The sequence below is a fragment of the Sciurus carolinensis genome, chromosome 16 (assembly GCF_902686445.1).
Source record: "Sciurus carolinensis chromosome 16, mSciCar1.2, whole genome shotgun sequence".
Taxonomy (NCBI): Eukaryota; Metazoa; Chordata; class Mammalia; order Rodentia; family Sciuridae; genus Sciurus; species Sciurus carolinensis.
The window spans coordinates 11,608,050-11,626,328 of record NC_062228.1 but is presented as its reverse complement, the minus strand read 5'-3'; the positions used below and the strand labels follow the sequence as shown (position 1 = coordinate 11,626,328).

Here is an 18,279-nt window from a genome sequence, read left to right as displayed (position 1 = left end):
TTCTTTATTTAGTTTTTGTTCAGTCTAGCTGGAAACTTGTCAATATTGCTGACATCTTATAAGGGCTAGGGATATATGTCAGTGGTAGAGTATGCTTAGCAGGTACAAGGTCCTGAGTTGAGTTCAATCTTCAAACTTTTGGACTGGTTTGCTTTCTTCTCTATTTTGTTTACTGCCTTCTGCGCTGTAGTGGTCGTAATGGAGCGTTCTAACCCTGAGCTACACCCCCAGCTCTTTTATTTTTTGAGACAGGGTCTCACTAATTTGCTTAGGAACTCAATAAATTGCTGAGGCTGGCATCAAATTTGTGATCCTCCTGCTTCAGCCTCCCAAACCATGGGATTATAAGCATGCACCACCACATACAGATAGCAGGTTTTTATAGTGCTGTTCAAGTCTTCTACTGATTTGCTAATTATTTGACCCGTGATTGAAAGTGAAGCATCAGCTGGGCATGGTGGCATATGCCTGTAATATTGCATGTTTGAGGCCAGCCTCAGCAACTTAGAGGCTCCAAACAACTTAGCAAGACCCCTTCTCAAAAAAAAAAAAAAAAAGAAAAAAGAAAAAGAAAAAAAAAGTAAAAGGACTAGGAGCTGGAGTTGTAGCTCAGTGGTAGAGCACTTGCCTAGCATGGGTGAGGCACTGGGTTCAATGGCTCGGTGCCACATAAAAATGAAAGAAATAAAACAAAGGTATTATGTCCATTTATAACAACAACAACAAAAGTAAAAGGACTAAGGATGTAGCTTGTTCAATTCCCAGTACCAAAAAAACAACAGCAGCAAAAAGTAAAGTATTGGTATTTCCTACTAACACTGGCGTATGGCCTAATTCTCCCTTTAATTGTCAACTTTTCCTTCAGTGTATTTAGGGGTTCTTTTGTTAGATGTAGGCAGGTTTATAATTCTTACACCTTCTAGATGGATTGGCATTTTCATCATTATAAAATTGCCTTCTTCAACTCATAACCATTTTTGTCTTAAAGCCTATTTTATCTGGTATTAGTACACCAATCCCAGCTCTCTTTTGGTTACTGTTTGTATGGTACATCTTATTCCGTCCTTTTACTTTCAGTTTATTAGTGTCTTTGAAACTAAATTATGTATACAATACATAATTATGTATAAATACATAATTTAGTTAATTCATTAAAAAAAAAATCTAACTTGGGCACAGTGATGCACGACTGTAATTCCAGCAACCCTGGAGGCTGAGGCAAGAGGACCACAAGGTCAAGACAAGAGGATTCAAGGTTAGCCATAGCAACTTAGCAAGGCCCTGCCTCAAGATAAAATAAAAAGGGGAGGGGCTGTAGCTTAGTAGTAGAATGCTGGTTCAACTCCCAGCATGGGGGTGGGGGTGGGGAACCAAACCAAACCAAAACCCAAACCCAAAAACATGCTGGTGATCTATACCTTTTTTTTTGGTACTCTGTGGTGACTGAACTCAAGTGTGGTTTACCCTTGAGCTATATCCCAGTCCTATTTATTTGTTATTTTGAGACAGGGTCTTGGTAAATTGCTCAAATAGACCTCAAACTTGCAAACCTTCTGCCTTAGCCTCCCGAGTGTCTGGGATTATAGGAATGTGCCACAGTATCTGGTTTGATCTACTTTTTGATGACAACATTTAATCTATTTGCATCTAATATAATTGCTGATAAGATAGAACTTACACCTGCCATTTTGCTATGGCAAAATTTCATCCTCCACCCTTACATCACTGCTTTTTTTATCGTATTGGGGGTTTAATCTAGGGGCAATTTACCACTGAGCTATATCCCCAGGTCTTTTTATTTTGAGATAAGATCTTGTTAAGTTGGTGAGGCTGGCCTCAAACTTGCAATCCTCCTGCCTGAACATCCCAAATTGCTGGGATTACAGGTATGTGCTACCACACCAGGCTCCTGTTATTTCTTTCTTTCTTTCTTTTTTTTTTTTTTAATATATTTTAGTTGGCAATGGGCCTTTATTATTATTTTTAATTTATTTCCATGTGGTGCTGAGAGTCGAACCCAGTGCCTCACACGTGCTAGGCAAGCGCTCTACCACTGAGCCACAACCCCAGCCCCTCCTGTTATTTCTTTTACTACATATTTAAAAAAAAATTTTTAGTGGTTGCACTTGGATTATAATAAACACCTTAATTTATAACAATCTAGTTCAGAGTAATACCAATTTATTTCAATAATACACTAAAAATTTGCTCCAATACATCTTTATTCTCTTCTCACTTTTTTGGGTAGCATATAAACTACATGCCAACATGTTTTTTTTTTCCTTCATTTATTATAGTGATCAATTCCAGTATTTTCGTTTTATACATTTATTTTTTCCTTGTGGTACTGGGGATTGCAGCTGAGCTACAACCCAATACTTTTTTATTATGTTGAGACAGGGTCTCAGTAAATTGCTGAGGCTGGCCTTGAACTTGCAATCCTACTCCCTCAGTCCACCAAGTAGTTTGGGATTATAGGTATGTGCCACATACACAGCCATTTTGTACTCAAATTCTCTTAACATTGTTGCTGGGCATGGTTGTACACACCTGAAATCCCAGCAACTCAGGAGGATGGCAGTGTGAGGTCAACCTCAGCAACTTAGCAAGGCCCTAAGTAATTTATTGAGACTCTGCCTCAAAAATAAAAAATAAAAATGGCTGGGGAGATGACTAAGTGGTGAAGTGTCCTAAAGTGCCCCTGTATGGAGGGGGCACATATTTGCTGGCACATCAATTCATTAAATTTCTTTAGTTCTGTGACTATAAATAGCAGACTTAACATCTGTGTAAGAAGTCTAAGGTATAAGGGCTGGGGAGATAGCTCAGCTGGTAGACTGCTTGCCTTGCAAGCATAAGGCCCTGAGTTCAATTCCCAGTCCCGTGCAAAAAAAAAAAAAAAAAAAAAAGTCTAAGGTATAGGCTTCTTTAGGAATGTTTCTTTTCCTGATTATGGGTCATAGGTTATTTCTTTGCATGTCTTGTAAATTTTTTTTCTTGATACTGGGCATTTCAAATAATATACTATGGTAACTGACAATCAGAGTCTCCCCATTCCCCAGGTTTTGTTGTAGTAGCTATTTCTTAATAACTGTTACTTTTTGGTGACTTAACTGTTTTATTTGTTGTGTGTGTCCACTGAAGTCTTTGTTCAGCTTCATGGTCATTTTATAACTGGACAGGGATTTCTTTTCTTTTTGGCACTAGGGATTGAACTCAGGGGCATTTAACCACTAAGCCACATCCCCGGTCCTTTTTTGTATTTTATTTAGATTTATTGAGTTGTTTAGGGCCTTGCTAAGTGGTTGGCTTTGAACTCAGGATCCTCCTGCCTCAGCCTTCCAAGCTGTTGGGATTACAGGCGTGAGCCACTGCACTCCTCTGGACAGGGATTTCTTTGAACACCTGAAACCAATAAGTTTCTCAATCTTTACCTAAAGGACTCCAAGATTGTTGAGGTCCTGACTTCAGTAATAGCCAGATAACCTTCACTTATTGCTTAATGAGAGCCTGAAGGCCACCAGGAGTTAAGAGCTTAGAGTCATCTTAGTTCTTACTGGAGCACAGGCACAGCAACATAAGGCCCTGGGCATGTGTATAGCCTTCTATGTCCTCAGAAATACAGAGGTTTTTTGAAACTCCTATGAAGATTTTTTCCCCCCCCCTCTATGAAGATCTTGTTCTCCAGATTTTTCTTTCATAATTTTTGGCTAGTTGTTTGCCCTACTGATTATTGACTACTGCAGGTAGATCCTGAGGGAAACATTAGGCTTTCTTGCACTAGACTGTATTAGGGACAGCCTTGCAAATGAGATCATCTATGGAACCATCAAACTGGTCACATTAGAATTCTCACCAGACAGTGTTGCACCCCTGTCATCCCCAGTCACTTGGGGACCGTGTGAGGCAGGACAATAACTAGTTTGAGGTCAGTCTCAGCAACTTATTGAGACCTGTCTCAAAATAAAAGGTCTGGGAATATAGCTCAGTGCTTGCCTAGCATGTTGCTAGCCCCTGGACTCAAATGGAGAGGGGAAGGGAGATGAGAGTAAGAGTTCTCTGGGACTAAGCTTTGAAGGAACTCCAGTGCTTCAATCCTCTTCTACACTCTCTGGTAGCTGCCAGGAGGCTGATTTTCATGAATTGCAGGCAGCTGGTTTTTAAGGTTATGGTGGAGGTACAGAAAGGAATGGAACTAGGAAATGCTATAAAACCCACTAAGATTCATAAGCTTTTCTTTTAATTGCTCCCTACATTGCTGTAAATATTGGGTTAATTCCCAGAGTTCTAAAAAGGTTGATTCTGACAAATGCTGTCAGTTGTTTCACTGCTTTTTTTAAGGAGAGATTTTTTTGTGGTCTTTACATTGCCATTTTCATTGATATTATCCAGGTTTTCTTTTTAAAAAGGTAGTAAGCAAGTTTACCAACTTATTTTTGGAGATTCTGAGTGAAGAGCAGCTACCATAATAATCAGCACATAAAAATAACATTCCATGAGAACATTTCAAATCAGGGACTAGGGATGTAGCTCAGTGATAGAGTGTTTGCCTAGCAAGGCCTTGAGTTGGATTTAAAGTACAAAGGGGTGTGGGGGGATTCAATCAAATGAAATATAAATGAGTCAGGCTAACAGGCTGAAGTTAGGCTAAAAATAAAAAAAATAAGGACTGAGGTTGTAGCTCAGAGGTAAAGTGCTTGCTTAGCACATGTGAGGCGCTGGATTTGATCCTCAGCACCACAAAAAAATAAGAAGGGTACTGTATCTGTCTACAACTAAAAAAAAAAAAATTTAAATAAATAAAAAATAAAGAGTTGGGGATGTCGCTTGGTAGTAAAGTGCCTCTGGTTTCAAATACCAGTACCAAAAAAACCCCCAAAAACAAAAATCCAAAACCCCACAACACACCACTCTTTAATATTGTTTTTACATAGCAAAATTACCATTTCTAGGGCCTGGTGAGGACACAGGGAAAGGAAACTATGAAGACCAACAGGATGTACGATACTAGGGTTTCCTAAAACCTAAGAAATTCTCCATCTTCCCTACACTCACAATTTCTGAATTAAATAACAAATTTTGCCCTCTCTTCATTCTCTGTAGTCCTAGATTTTGTCAGTTTCATGACAACAGCTACTCTGATCTATCCTGTACATCAAGGAACCTCCAGTACAAAGTTCAGTCTCTCACAGAGTGAAAGGTTATAAATATTTGAATGAGCCCTGACTCGGGCAACCAAAGACAAAGACAAAGGAATTTGTAACCTTGGCTGAGTCAAAAGTCATTCAACTTGGCTTTGGTTTTTGGTGCTGGGGATTGAACAGGCATACACTCTATCACTGAGCTACATCTCTAGTCCTTTTTATTTTGAGTCAGGCTCTAAGTTGCTGAGGCTGGCCTTGAACTTTTTTTTTAGTTGTAGATGGATACAATACCTTTATTTTATTTATGTTTTTATGTGGTGCTGAGGATTGAACCCAGTGTTTCACACATGCTAGGCAAGTGCTCTACACTGAACTATAACCCCAGCCAGACCTGGAACTTTTGATCCTCCTGTCCCCTAAATCACCAGGATTACAGGCATGCACTACTGTGCCTGGGTGACCTAGGTTCTTTTTCTTAGTTTTATTTTTTAGTTGTTGATGGATCTTTATTTTATTCATTTATTTATATGCAGTGCTGAACACTGAACCCAGTGCCTCACATGCTGGGCAAGCACTCTACCACTGAGCCACAACCCCAGGCCTGACCTAGGTTCTAGACACCTAGTCCAGGGATAATCTTTCAGATAAGTAAGCAACAAACACCAAACTGAGAAATTCATCCAAGAAATTCAGAAGTCACAAGCAACTAGTCCTAGGAAAGTTCACACTTTTGTATGCAATTAGTGTGAATTTGTTTATAAAATGGAATTGGGGGGAAAAGTTTTAGTTTCACATTTACTGGCTGCAGAATCTACATTTTTTCCATTGAATCACACAGTCCTTGGCCTTTAAGGTTTGTTTCATTTGTGGAGATACACATATGGCTATCAGTGACATAGCTTAACTGACATCTTTCAACATCTAAATTCTATAAACTACATGCCAAGCAGATTGTACATACATCAATTTTCTGAGTTGGTTTCTGTACCATGCCAACAAGATAATTTGGCCTCTGTGGTGGTTTTATTTCTCTCTGTAAAATGGTATCTGGTTTATAAATGTCACCCTCTTATGAGATAAATATCACATGTCAGTTCCCTGACCAAAAGCAATCAACTTGAGACTCTCCAACCAGACTGAGTGTATGAACAAGCAAAAGTGATAACTACTGCAAGAGGACATTGTGCAGTCAGCCAGTTTCTGGGAACACTATTCTCAATTCTGACCTGTGAAAGGGTAGCCCACATCCCCAAACTGCACTACCAGATCCCACTACCTATGATACAAATGTATGATATCTTATTCTGCTTTTATAGTCTGAGAAGTGACACATTAAATAATGATATTAATGCATATCTGCAACTCAAGACCAGAGCCATAGTAATAGCAAACTCTGAGATAGCAATCAGCAGGATCCATGGGAAAGAGATGCAAGGGCTGGGGATGTAGCCCAGGGGTAGAGTGCTTGCCTAGCATGTGTAAGTTCTGGGTTAGTACTTTAAAAAAAAAAAAAAAAAAAAAAAAAGGCTGGGGATGTGGCTCAGTGGTTAGGCACCTCTGTGTTCAATCTCCAGTGCCAAAAACTAAAATTAAACTGAACAATAACAAAAATGAGCACACTTCCATAGAAACTATTACCAGAACAAATTGGCCCCTAGTTTTCAAAGCTTATTCCCTCAATTACTTAGTGAAGTAAAACAAGACAAACATTTTTATTTCTACCTGACTTATAAGGAATTAGGGGTTCAAAACAGTTACCCTGGGTAGCATATGGAGTATGACCAGAGCCTGAGTTTCATAATTCCTAGTATGGCACTGATCATATGACTTATACATAAATTCACCTGGCACTTTCGGTCCTCTGAGATCCTCCAGCTCTTGCCCTCCGGGAAGTGGACCCCCTCCTCCTCCTTGCTCTCACTGGTCCTACACTTTGATCTGAAGGTGGAGGTCTCAGGAATTCCAGCATGCCATGAAGTCTCTGCAGCCCACTGATGAAGCTGTTCATTGAATCCAATGAAGATGCTTGGAGAGTACGGTTAGCACCAGAGCCCTGTCTAAGTTCTTCTGAAGCTCCAGGATTGATGTTCTCCACATTCTCTTCTGAGAGCTCTACTTCCTCTGTCAGGTCAATGGACACCTGTGGAGTAGGCTGGTGTAGGGGTAGTACCCCTTGGCTGCTGACTCCTTCAACAGGAACAGGTTGGAGCAGGGGTGATCTCCCTTGGCTGTTAACTACTTCAGTAAGAACAGGCTGGAGGAGGGGTGGTCTTTCTTGGCTGCTGACTCCTTCAACAGGAATAGGTTGAAGCAGGGGTGGTCTTTCTTGGTTGCTGACTCCTTCAGCAGGAACAGGATGGAGCAGGGGTGGTCTTTCTTGGCTGCTGACTCCTTCAGCAGGAACAGGCTGGAGCAGGGGTGGTCTTTCTTGGCTGCTAACTCCTTCAGCAGGAAGAGGTTGAAGGAGGGGTGGCCTCCCTTGGGTGCTGACAACTTCAATAGGAGCAGGCTGTTCAGGAGCACGATCTAATTGCACCTGAAGATCATAGTCCATTGCTTCTTGAGCCATCACTGGGAAACATTTGTAAAAAGTATTAGTAAAACAGATAAAACATGTTATATGGCTAATATAATCATTAGTCTTTCAATTTGTAGCACCAAGACACTTTAAGATCTAAGAAGCTAAAGTGTTTTTGGTAATCAATATTTTGCCCCCCTAAGGAGCACATAAAGCCAGGTATGGTGGTGCACACTTGTAATCCCAGCTACTCAGGAGGCTTAGGTAGGAGGATCACAAGTTCAAGGACAGCCTGGGCAACTAAGTAAGACCCTATCTCAAAAAATAAATAAATAAAAGGGCTGGGGATATAGCTCAATTGTGGTAGGGCACTGATGGGTTCAATCCCCAGTACTGAAAGTGTGTGTGTGTGAGGGGGGCAGCACTTAGACCACACTAACTTCCAGAAACCCTGCAGTTCTGTGTCTCACCCCAAACACGGATGTTCACAAAACATAAATGCATATAAAGCTATATTTAATTTTAGCAGGCAATATTCACCTTCTGTAGTATCAAAAGTTATAAAGGACAAACACGACATTTTTTGTGTCTGTGTGTGGTGCTAGGGATTGAACTCAGGACCTCGTACACGCTAAGCATGTGCCTAACAGTAGGCTACATGGCCAGCCCTGAGAACATTTTTATACTCGCAAAATTAACTCAGTTATTACCTTTATATAGAAATTTACCTAATTCCTCCAAAAAGGCTACATAATTTTTATTTTCTATTTTATTATTTTTGCTTCCAGTCTCTAATTCTATTACATTTCTCCACTCAACACGTATTTGTTAAACACCTGTTATACCGTCAGCTACCCGACAAGACATGTAAAACCATGTATTACAGAATTTACATTCTAGTGAGTTTCATCCCATACTATCTTCTCTTTAAGTCAGTGAACAAATAAAGAAAATTATATTTGATCTGAGGAGTGGAGGGGGATCAAGAAGTGCCACTTAAAACATGCAGGATTAAAAGTTGACCATAGCTGGGCATGGTGGCACACACCTGTAACCCCAGGGGCTTGGGAAGTGGAGAAAGGAGGATTGAAAGTTCAAAGCCAGTCTCAGGGCTAGGGTTGTAGCTCAGTGGCAGAGTGCTTGCTTAGCATGTGTGAGGCACTGGGTTCGATTCTCAGCACCACAGATAAATAAGTAAAATAAAGGTTCATTAACAACTTAAAAAAAAAAAAGCCAGCGCCAGCAATTTAGCAAGGCCTTGTCTCAAAATAAAGAATACAAAGGGCTGGGGATGTGGCTCAGAGGTTATGCACTAATGGCATTTAAAATAAAAAACAAAAAAACTGACCATATGAAAAATCAAAGAAGAGTTTTCACAAGGAAATCACTGCATAGTTCCCTGGCAAATAGGTTTAATTCACAAGAAGTGAGCAGAACAGTGTAATGAACACAGGAAAAGAAAACAGGGATTCAGTCAACTGGCAAGATACCATCATTTGAGGTCTCATGGAGCTTGGTAAGGAGTTTCTTCTGTTAGCAACAGACAACAGGAGAGCAAGAGTGCAAGTTAGGTGACCAATCTGGAGCAACTGTGGGAGTTGAGACTAAACATGGAGATAGGGGCAAGAGTGGAAGCAGTGGTGGTGCTTTAAGAATCTTAAACTAGGGCTGGGGAGATAGCTCAGTTGGTAAAGTGCTTGCCTTGCAAGCACAGGGCCCTGGGTTCGATCCCCAGCTCCGCAAAAAAAAAAAAAAAAAAAAAATCTTAAACTAGCTTTAAGAATCTTAACAAGTCAGGTGTAGTAGGTACATGCCTGTAATTCCAGCAACTTGGGAGGCTGAGGCAGAAGGGTAGAGAGTTCAAAGCCAAACTGGCAATTCACCAAGACCATGTATCAAGACAAAAAATAAAAATAAAAGGGCATGAGGATGTAGCTCAGTGGTAGATCACCCCTGATTTTAAACTTCAGTACCTTACACAAAACAATACAAAAACCAACCTTCTCAGTCTTTTGTGGAGTTTCTGGTTTTTGTTTATTTTTGGTACTGGGGCTAGAACCCAGGGCCTCACATGTGCCAGCACGTGTGCAAGGCAAGCACTCTACCACTTAGCTACAGAGTCAGCCCAGTCAGGCTTTCTAAACTCAGCAGAAACAGATTAAACCAGCATAGAAGAGGGTCAAAGACTAAAACCAAGGACAATACTTAAAAGAAGAGAGGACAATAACAGACTTCATGGAAGAGTGTGATGTTTTGCAAGAATATTTTAAGGAAGGAACAGTTAAGAGTGTCAAGTGAAGCTGGCACGGTGGTGTACACCTGTAATTCCAGGGACCCAGGAGCCTGACCAGAAAAGATCACAAGTTCAAAGCCAGTCTGGGCAACTTAGTGAGACCTGCAGCAACTTAAGAGAGATCCTGTCTCAAAATAAAAACTAAAAAGGACTGGAATGTACCTCAGGGGTTACAATGCCCAAGTTTAATCCCCAGTACCAAAAAAATAAAAGTATCAAATGAGTCGGGCATAGTGGCACAAGCATTTAATTCCAATTCCTTGGGAAGCTGAGGCAGGACAATCACAAATTCAAGTTTGGCCTGGGCAACTTAGCAAGACCCTGTCTCAAAATATAATTTAAAAAGGGTTGGTGATGTAGCTCATTGGTAGAATGCTTGCTTAGCATGCATTCGGTCCTGGGTTCAATCCCCAGTATCAAGAAAAAGAAACTGTCAAATGCTGAGGGAAAGAATGGCCACCAGTTATAGCAATGTGGGGATAATAGATGACATTCTCACCCCCTCAAAAAAAAAAAAAGTCTCCCTAAGTAGTGGGGTTGGAGGCAAGACTGGAGTGGCCTAGTAAGTAGTGGGAATTCCAGCAAGCATGGCAGATGAAGCACTTGTATCTTTCTAGTCATTCCTGAAAACCCTGAAAACATGATAAAACATTTTAAAAGACAAAGAAACAATGGGAAAATAAATGCAGCAAACAGGATATGAGACATACAAACCAGTTTTTTGAGGCTACAAAGGGGACTGATGACTGACAGTTACTTAGTAGAGCTGAAAAGATGAAACTCAAGTGCCTGTAAAGAGGGGGGAAAGTGTGCTCACTAAGATAATTATAGAAATCAGGTTCCATAAGTGTTGAAAGAGGGAACTGAAAAGGATGGTTAAAAACCTATGAAAAGGCCCTAAGAAACTTAGACTGTCTCAAATAAATAAATAAAAAGGGCAGGGGATAAGGCTCATTGGTTAAGCACCCCTGGGTTCAACCCCCAAATACCAAAAAAAAAAGCCTATGAAGTAATCTGGATATGGTGGTACTTGCCTGTAGACCCAGTTACTTGGAAGGCCCCTGGAGTCCAGGAGTTTGAAGCCAGCTAGATCACACACAGCAAGACCCTATCTCCAAAACAAACTCAGTTCCACTTCTAAAGCCCATGAAGTAATCAGCCTATCTCCTAATCCAATACCAGCCAGCCAAAACAAACCCCAAACCTTTCATCTCCTATGCTGTAAAAACTGGAGGTCTCAACAGGACCAGGATGGAGGGTGGCAAAGTAATGAAAATAAGGGAGTTAGGTGAAAATCTACAAACTAAACAATTAGTTTGGGATACTTCTAATCCTTCTTCCCAGTTTTTAAAATTTATTTATTTATTTTTTGGTACCAAGGATTGAACCAGGGCGCTCAAAAACTGAGCAACATCCCCATCCCTTTTTAATATTTTATTTAGCTAAGTTGCTTAGGGCCTCATTAAATTGTTGAGGCTGGCTCATGATTCTCCTGCCTCCCGAACTGCTCAAATTACGGGCGTGTGCCACCATGCCCGACTTCCCCAGCTTCTTTCTCCTATACAAATCCAGGACACAATATTCTGGCTTATAAATTGTACATTCTTTTAAAAAAATACTTTTATTAATTATTAATGAACCTTCACTTTATTTACTTATTTATTTGCAGTAATGAGAATCTAACCCAGTGCCTCACACATGCTAGGCAATCACTACCACTGAATCACAACCCCAGTCCCTACATTGTACACTCTTTCTGCCTGAAGGCAGGAGATTAGGGAATTATTCTTTGGAGAAAACACACCCAAGGGGAAATAAAAAATATCATTATAGACTGATAGCAGTGAATCTCCCAAGAAAATGGATGGGTCTATACCATCGATTAAATGGATGCTAGGTAAATACTAGCATTAAAAGCCCTTCACTTGATAAAGTTCAGCTACTCATACATAGCTTCCAAACAGCTTTCCAGGGGTCTTTCCTTAAAAATGAAAAGTAGCCAAGTATCAACTGACATTTGAGGAAAATCCCCAACATGACAGAAAAAGACCAAACTAGACAAACAGGGAAAACTGAGGGAAGAAAGGAGGACAATGCAACAGTTAAAAACAAAAACAAAAACAAAAAGAAAGACATCTCAAAACTTACAAACAAAATTAGTTAAAAAACTAGTTAAAATCCTTAAGATTTTACCAATATATAAGATGGGTACAGAAGCACATGCCAGTAATCCCAACAACTTGGGAGGTTTAGGCAGGAGAATCACAAGTTGGAGACCAGCCTAGCAACTGAGTTAGACCCTTAGAAACTTATTAAGACCCTGTCTCAAAATAAAGAACGACTGGGGAAGCTGTTCAGTGGTAAAGTGTGCCCGGGTTCAAACATCAGTGACGACCCCTCCCCCCAAAAAAGGGCTAAACAAAAGATATAAAACAAAGATTTGAAAATAGGACCAGGGAACTCTTCTACAAAGTAGAATAAAGACAGTCAAATAAGAATAAAATCAGAGGCTGGGGTTGTGGCTCAGTGGTAGTGACCTTGCCTAGCATGTATGAGGCACTGGGTTTGATTCTCAGCACCATGTATAAATAAATGAGTAAAATAAAGGTCTATCAACATCTAAAAATATTAAAAAAAAAAAAAAAAAAAAAAAGAATAAAATCAGATCAAGTTGGGCCTGGTGGCACACCTTGTAATTCCAGCTTCTTGGGAGGGTGAGACAGGTTTGCAAGTTCTAAGCTAGTCTCAGCAACTTAACAATACAATCTTGAAATAAAAATAAAAAAGATCTAGGGAGTGATACTGGTCAAAGTATACTGTTATATTCTGTGCATGTTTATGTACATGTATGAGTTTCCTTCATTATGTACAACTACAATGCAGCAATTAAAAAAAAATCATTGAATAGAAAAAAGCAGGTTGTATATGAATCCACTACCCACTAGGATTCCATTTTTAGGACATTTTAAAAACATGCATAACCATGCTATTATCTGGATTTATAAATATGATAGAAGTATAAAGTATAAAAACACTAGATTCAGAGAAGGTGCAGGCCTTCAACTATGGAAGTATATTTCTCTTAAAAAAGATGAAAGTAATTATATCAGAAGGTCAAGATTCTTTAGATCTGAGTAACACATGCATAGGTCTTATTATTCTTTGTAGTTTTCAGTATACAAATGAAATGTCCTCCCAGCATATGTCTAGAGAGCAACCAGTTCTGATCATAACAAGAACAGAGCAGAATCCATGTCTGTTTGATCAGTGTATTCTCCAAAGCATCAAGTTCATAGCAGGTTCTAAATACCTACTGAATGTATCCTCTACAATTCAAAACAAATCCAAAAAACAACTAAGAACACATCAGGTGCTAAATATACTTTGTTGATGGTATACTATATGCCACCAATAAAACCTCTGTAGGGTTATACCTCTACCCAAGAACCCACCAGAGGAAGTATGCTAAAGAAACTTTACCCCCACCAGACCCCATGCTGGGGATGGAACCCAGGGCAGGACCTCCAGCAAGCTCTTCACTACTCCTTGAAAACAATGCCAAGTTACAACCTTTGTTGTGTTTCTTGGGTAATTAGGTCTCAGAGCAGAAGGCCCAAACTACTTCTAAGTGTACTCCAGAGGCATTTTAAACATATGGGTTTCCTGAAAACAAAGGGCAGGAAGGGAACAAAAGGGGCAGAATCTAGGGAGTCACACTGTCCATCTAAAAGTCACTATTCACAGGTGTCTATTTAAATTAAACTGAAATTAAGCTGGGTGCTGTGGGATATGCCCAGGCGGTGTAATCCCGGTGACCCCAGAGGCTGAGACAGGAGGATGGCAAGTTCAAAGTCAGCCCGGGTAAATAAGACCCTACCTCAAAGAAAAAAATAAAAAGGGGTGGGGATGTTGCTCAGTTGGAGAGCACCGGTGGGATCCCTCCCCATAACTGCAAAAAAGAAAGACAAAAAAATACTGGGCGTGATAGTGCACACCTGTAATCTCAGCCACTCGGAAGACCGAAGGAGGCCAGTCTCAGCAACTTAGCGAGACCTTGTCTCAAAAAGTAAAAAGGGTTGGGTATGTTGCAGCTCAGTGGTAAATCGCCCCTGGCTTCAGTCCCCAGCACCCCAATAAAAAAATAATAATTAAAAACTTAAGTTCCTCACACTGGTCACATTTCAATTACTCAAAAGCAGCACGTGGCAGGTGTCTATCTTAATGGACAACAGGGACACAGAACGTTTTCTTCAGGCAGAAAGTTCCATGGAACAGTGCAGGTCTGGAGCAAGCACGAACTGGGGGTTCTCATCGCAAACCCGGCGCAGAGCCGCTTTGTCTTTAGTCTCAGCAAAACCTGACCAGCGCTACTTTCTATCCGAACCCACCCGGGCAGGCTCAGGACCCCCGGGGTCTTTCTGCGCATGCTCTGCAAGCGCTCTCCCCAGCGCTCCATAGCTATTTTCTGTATGCGCCAGGGAAACGTCTGCGATGCTTAAACCGCCCATGTCCCACCCGCCAGCTTACTACACTTTGGAACGCAGGTTTCGACTTCCCCAACTAAGAGGAGTTGAAGAGGCTGCGGGAAGCCAGTCCTGGGTTCAAATCCCTGCTCTCATTCACTAGCTGGGAGACCTGAAGTGGGCTTCCTAACCTCTCTTTTCCACCAGTTCACCCGTGAAAGCGAGATAATAAAGGTATTTACGTCACAGCGTGGCAGAGAAAATAAAAATCAAGCTCCTCTGTTAACTTCAAAGTGATGCATACAACAGGCGCTCAATTATTAGCAGTCCGAGTCCACGGCCGGGTGCGGCGGCGTGCGCCGGTGATACCAGCGACTCGGGAGGCTGAAGGAGGAGGATCGCCAAGTTCGAGGTCAGCCTCGGGAACTTACTGAGGCCCTGTCTCAAAATTTAAAGAAAAAAGGGGGAGGGCTATGAAAGTAGCTCTGAGGTAGAGGGTCCCTCGGTTCAATCGCCAGGACCAGAAAGGGGGGGGGGGTCCGCGACTCGGTCCGTGGGGGACCAAGACTTCCGCCTCCGCCGACAGCAAACCCGCGGCGTGGAACTCGGCTCCTCTCGTGACCGCTCGGCTTCCCGCCTTCCCCACCCCCACGCCGGCAGGCGAATCCTCGGTCTGGCGTGGGACCGCCGGAGGTCGCGAACCTCCTCAGACCGCGTTCCAAACCCGCCCGTAGCCCAAATCATGAGGCGTCCCTGGGTCCTGCGACCAAACCGTGGGAAGTTATCCCGGAGTTAGAGGCCCGAGGCACGGTGAAAAACAAATACCATCTTCACCTGAAGCCGGAAGGACGCGGTCTGGCTCACGAGCCCGCGACATTCCCAGTCGTTACCTCAGCAGAACGCCGTAAGCTCCCGCACCAACCACCGCTTCCCGAGCAGCTCAAACGCCCCCTGCGCCGCGGGCCCGGCGTGTTCCTATTGGACAGCAGCCCCAGGCGGTAACCAATACCGTCTCTTCTTCTTCCATTAGTCGCCGCTAGTAGAAACAGCTGCGCTCTCATTGGCTGGTACTCCGCGTATTTACTAGGCGGGACCACGCGAGAAGACGCCTCGTACAATTGGTAGAAATCTTTGTCCATCACCTCGCGCGCAGCCTCCGTAGAGTGGAGTGGAAGAGTGGGTTTTTACCGCTCTTTATTTGAACTTTCTGGCGGGAGAAAGTTATGAGGCAAAGATTCTTCGGTCCATTTTGGAGTGCAGATGAAAATACTAAATCTGTAGCTTCAGTTGCTTGTCCTTAGCACTTTAATGAAGGACTATCTTTACCCAAAGGACAGTAGGTAATCGAGCCAGAAATCGAGCCAGTAAAGAGACGGGGAACAATCCCGATCAGAGATATTCTCGGGGATTGAAGAGCTTGCCTGCACAATCAAATATTTTTGTTTACCCGATCTCTTCAATCTCAAACCACTCTAATAAAATGGAAGTTGCCCTAAATCTTCACATCACTTAACAGCAAAGAGTTTTCAAGCATCTCGCGGAAAGACAAAATTTCTCTTTTAGGATGAAGACTTAAAAATCTAAACCTCAGGCAAAGACAGACTGCACATTCCCAAAATCTTATTAACTCATCTTCAAGTTTTCAGTGGAATTGATAGCAGAGGAAAGAATAAATAAATAAGTCAGTCGGGGGAGAGGTGGTACCATTACCTCTGTAACCTCTACTACTCAGGAGACTAAGGTAGGAGGATCCAAGTTCAAGGCCAATCTGGGCAATTTGGTAGACCTGTCTTGAAATACAAAATAAAAAAGGGCTGGGGATATAGCTCAGTGGTAGGATGCCCTGGTTCGATCCCCAGTACCACAAAAATAAATAAAAAATAATCAAGTCATAAATAAACAAATATGAACTTTACAATATTTTTCTCCTCCTAATCTGTCACCAACACCAGTATTAACATTTGTTCTTTTTCTTTTTCTGCTATATAAAGGAGCTGATGATGAGTTATAGAATACTATGAGGAGAAGGGAATTTTATAAACTATTAAAATTATTATGGACCAGAAGGAAAAAGTATTATGATTCTCATTGTATAAGTATTGCATGTTCAATGCATATAGACAAAGCAAAGAAGTAAAAACTAAAAATTGTCTCTAGTCAGAGAAATCTTTATTAATTTTGTGTAAAACTTTAAATACAGATGAGATGGTGTTCACGTTGTTTAGGGCCTTGCTAAGTAGGGCCTCGAACTTGAGGTCTTTCTGCCTCAGCCTCTTGAGTGTTTGGGATTACAGGTGTGGACCAACATATCAGTCCCCCAAACTTCTGCTCTTTGAAAGACACGGTTAAAAAAAAAAGTCAGGCTGGACCCTGTGGTGCATGCCTGTAATACCAGTGGTTCAGGAGGCTGAGGTGGGAGGATCACAAATTTGAAGCCAGCCTCAGCAACTTAGTTAGACCTTGTCTCAAAATAAAATATAAAAGGGTTGGGGATGTAGGTCAGTGGTAGAGAATCTCTGGGTTCAATCCCTGGTAACACACACACACACACACATACACACACACACACACAAAGTCAAGCTACTTCTAGTAGAAAATGTTTGCAAATAATTTGTCTGATAAAGAACTCATAGAAAACTCTCAAAACTCCATGACTATGGCTGGAGATATAGCTCAGTTGGTAGAGCACTTGCCTTGCGTGCGTAAGTCCCTGGGTTCAATCCCCAGCACACCCCCCCCCACATTTAAAAAAAACAACACCACTCCATGACTATTCAATTTAAAATATGGGCAAAGTATGTGAACAGACAGTTCACCAAATAAAATATATAGGTGGTAAGTTAAATGAAAAGATGCTTGTTACCTTTAGTCACTAGGGAAAAAAACAAGTTAAAGTTGCAGTAAGATACCAGTCACTACAGAACTATTACAATGACCAAATTTCATTTCATTTTCTTTTGTTTTGTTTCATTTTGATACTGGAGATTGAACCCAGGGGCGCTCTACCACTGAGCTCCACCATCAGCCTCTTAATTTTATTAAATTTTGAGACAGGGTCTCGTTAAGTTGCTGAGGCTGACCTTTGACTTTGATCCTTCTGCCTCTGTCTTTTGAGTTTCTGGAATTACAAGCATAATTACACACCTGGCCAACAGCCAAAATTTAAAAGGCTGATCATACCAAATGTTGGCAAGGGTATAGAGAAACTGGAACTCTCATATACTGCTAATGGAAGGAGGAAATAGCAGAATCTCTTTGGAAAAGAGTTTAACAGTTTGTTTGTTTCCACAGTACTGGGGACTGAACCCAGGCTGCTCTACCACTGAGTTACAAACCCAGTCCTTTTTATTTTTTACTTAGAGACAGGGTCTCACTAAGTTGCCAAGATTGACTTGGAACTTGCAATCCTCCTGCCTCAGTCTCTTGAGTTTCTGGGATTATAGGTGTGCTCCACCAAGCTGAACTTAGTTTCTTAAAAAGTTCAATGTATTCCTTCCAGATGACCCAGCCATTGGTTTCTAGGTACTTCCTTAAGAGAAATGAAAGCATAGATTTATACAAAAATTTATACATGAAAATTCATAGTAGCCCTATTTGCAACAGCCAAAAATTATCAACAACTCAAATGTTCATCAACAGGTGAACAGATAAATAATGTTATATCCATACTTTGGAATAGTTTTCAACACTGAAAATGAATGAATTATCAAAATATGCAACAACACAGATAAATCTCAAAATAACTGTTCTGAGTGAAAAAAATGCATATGTTTTACATACCATATGATTTCATTTATACAAAAATTTAAAATGCAAACTAATCTATAGTGACAGGCAGATCAGTGGTTGCCTAGGACTGAG

General features: G+C 41.2%; 1 protein-coding gene across 4 annotated transcripts in view; it reads right to left on the bottom strand.

Moving 5' to 3' along the window:
- The window catches only part of Rfwd3 (ring finger and WD repeat domain 3), a 39,779-nt gene extending 24,410 nt beyond the window's left edge, over positions 1-15,369 (bottom strand). For 3 of the 4 annotated variants that reach the window (XM_047529651.1, XM_047529652.1, XM_047529654.1), the window contains exons 1-2: positions 15,253-15,369; positions 6,989-7,715 (exon numbers count right to left, since the gene is read on the bottom strand). In XM_047529651.1, the coding sequence (XP_047385607.1) occupies positions 6,989-7,715; positions 15,253-15,295 (770 nt within the window). In that variant the 5' untranslated portion in view covers positions 15,296-15,369. The other variant, XM_047529653.1, reaches the window with a different exon arrangement.
- Between the last annotated feature and the right edge of the window lie 2,910 nt (positions 15,370-18,279).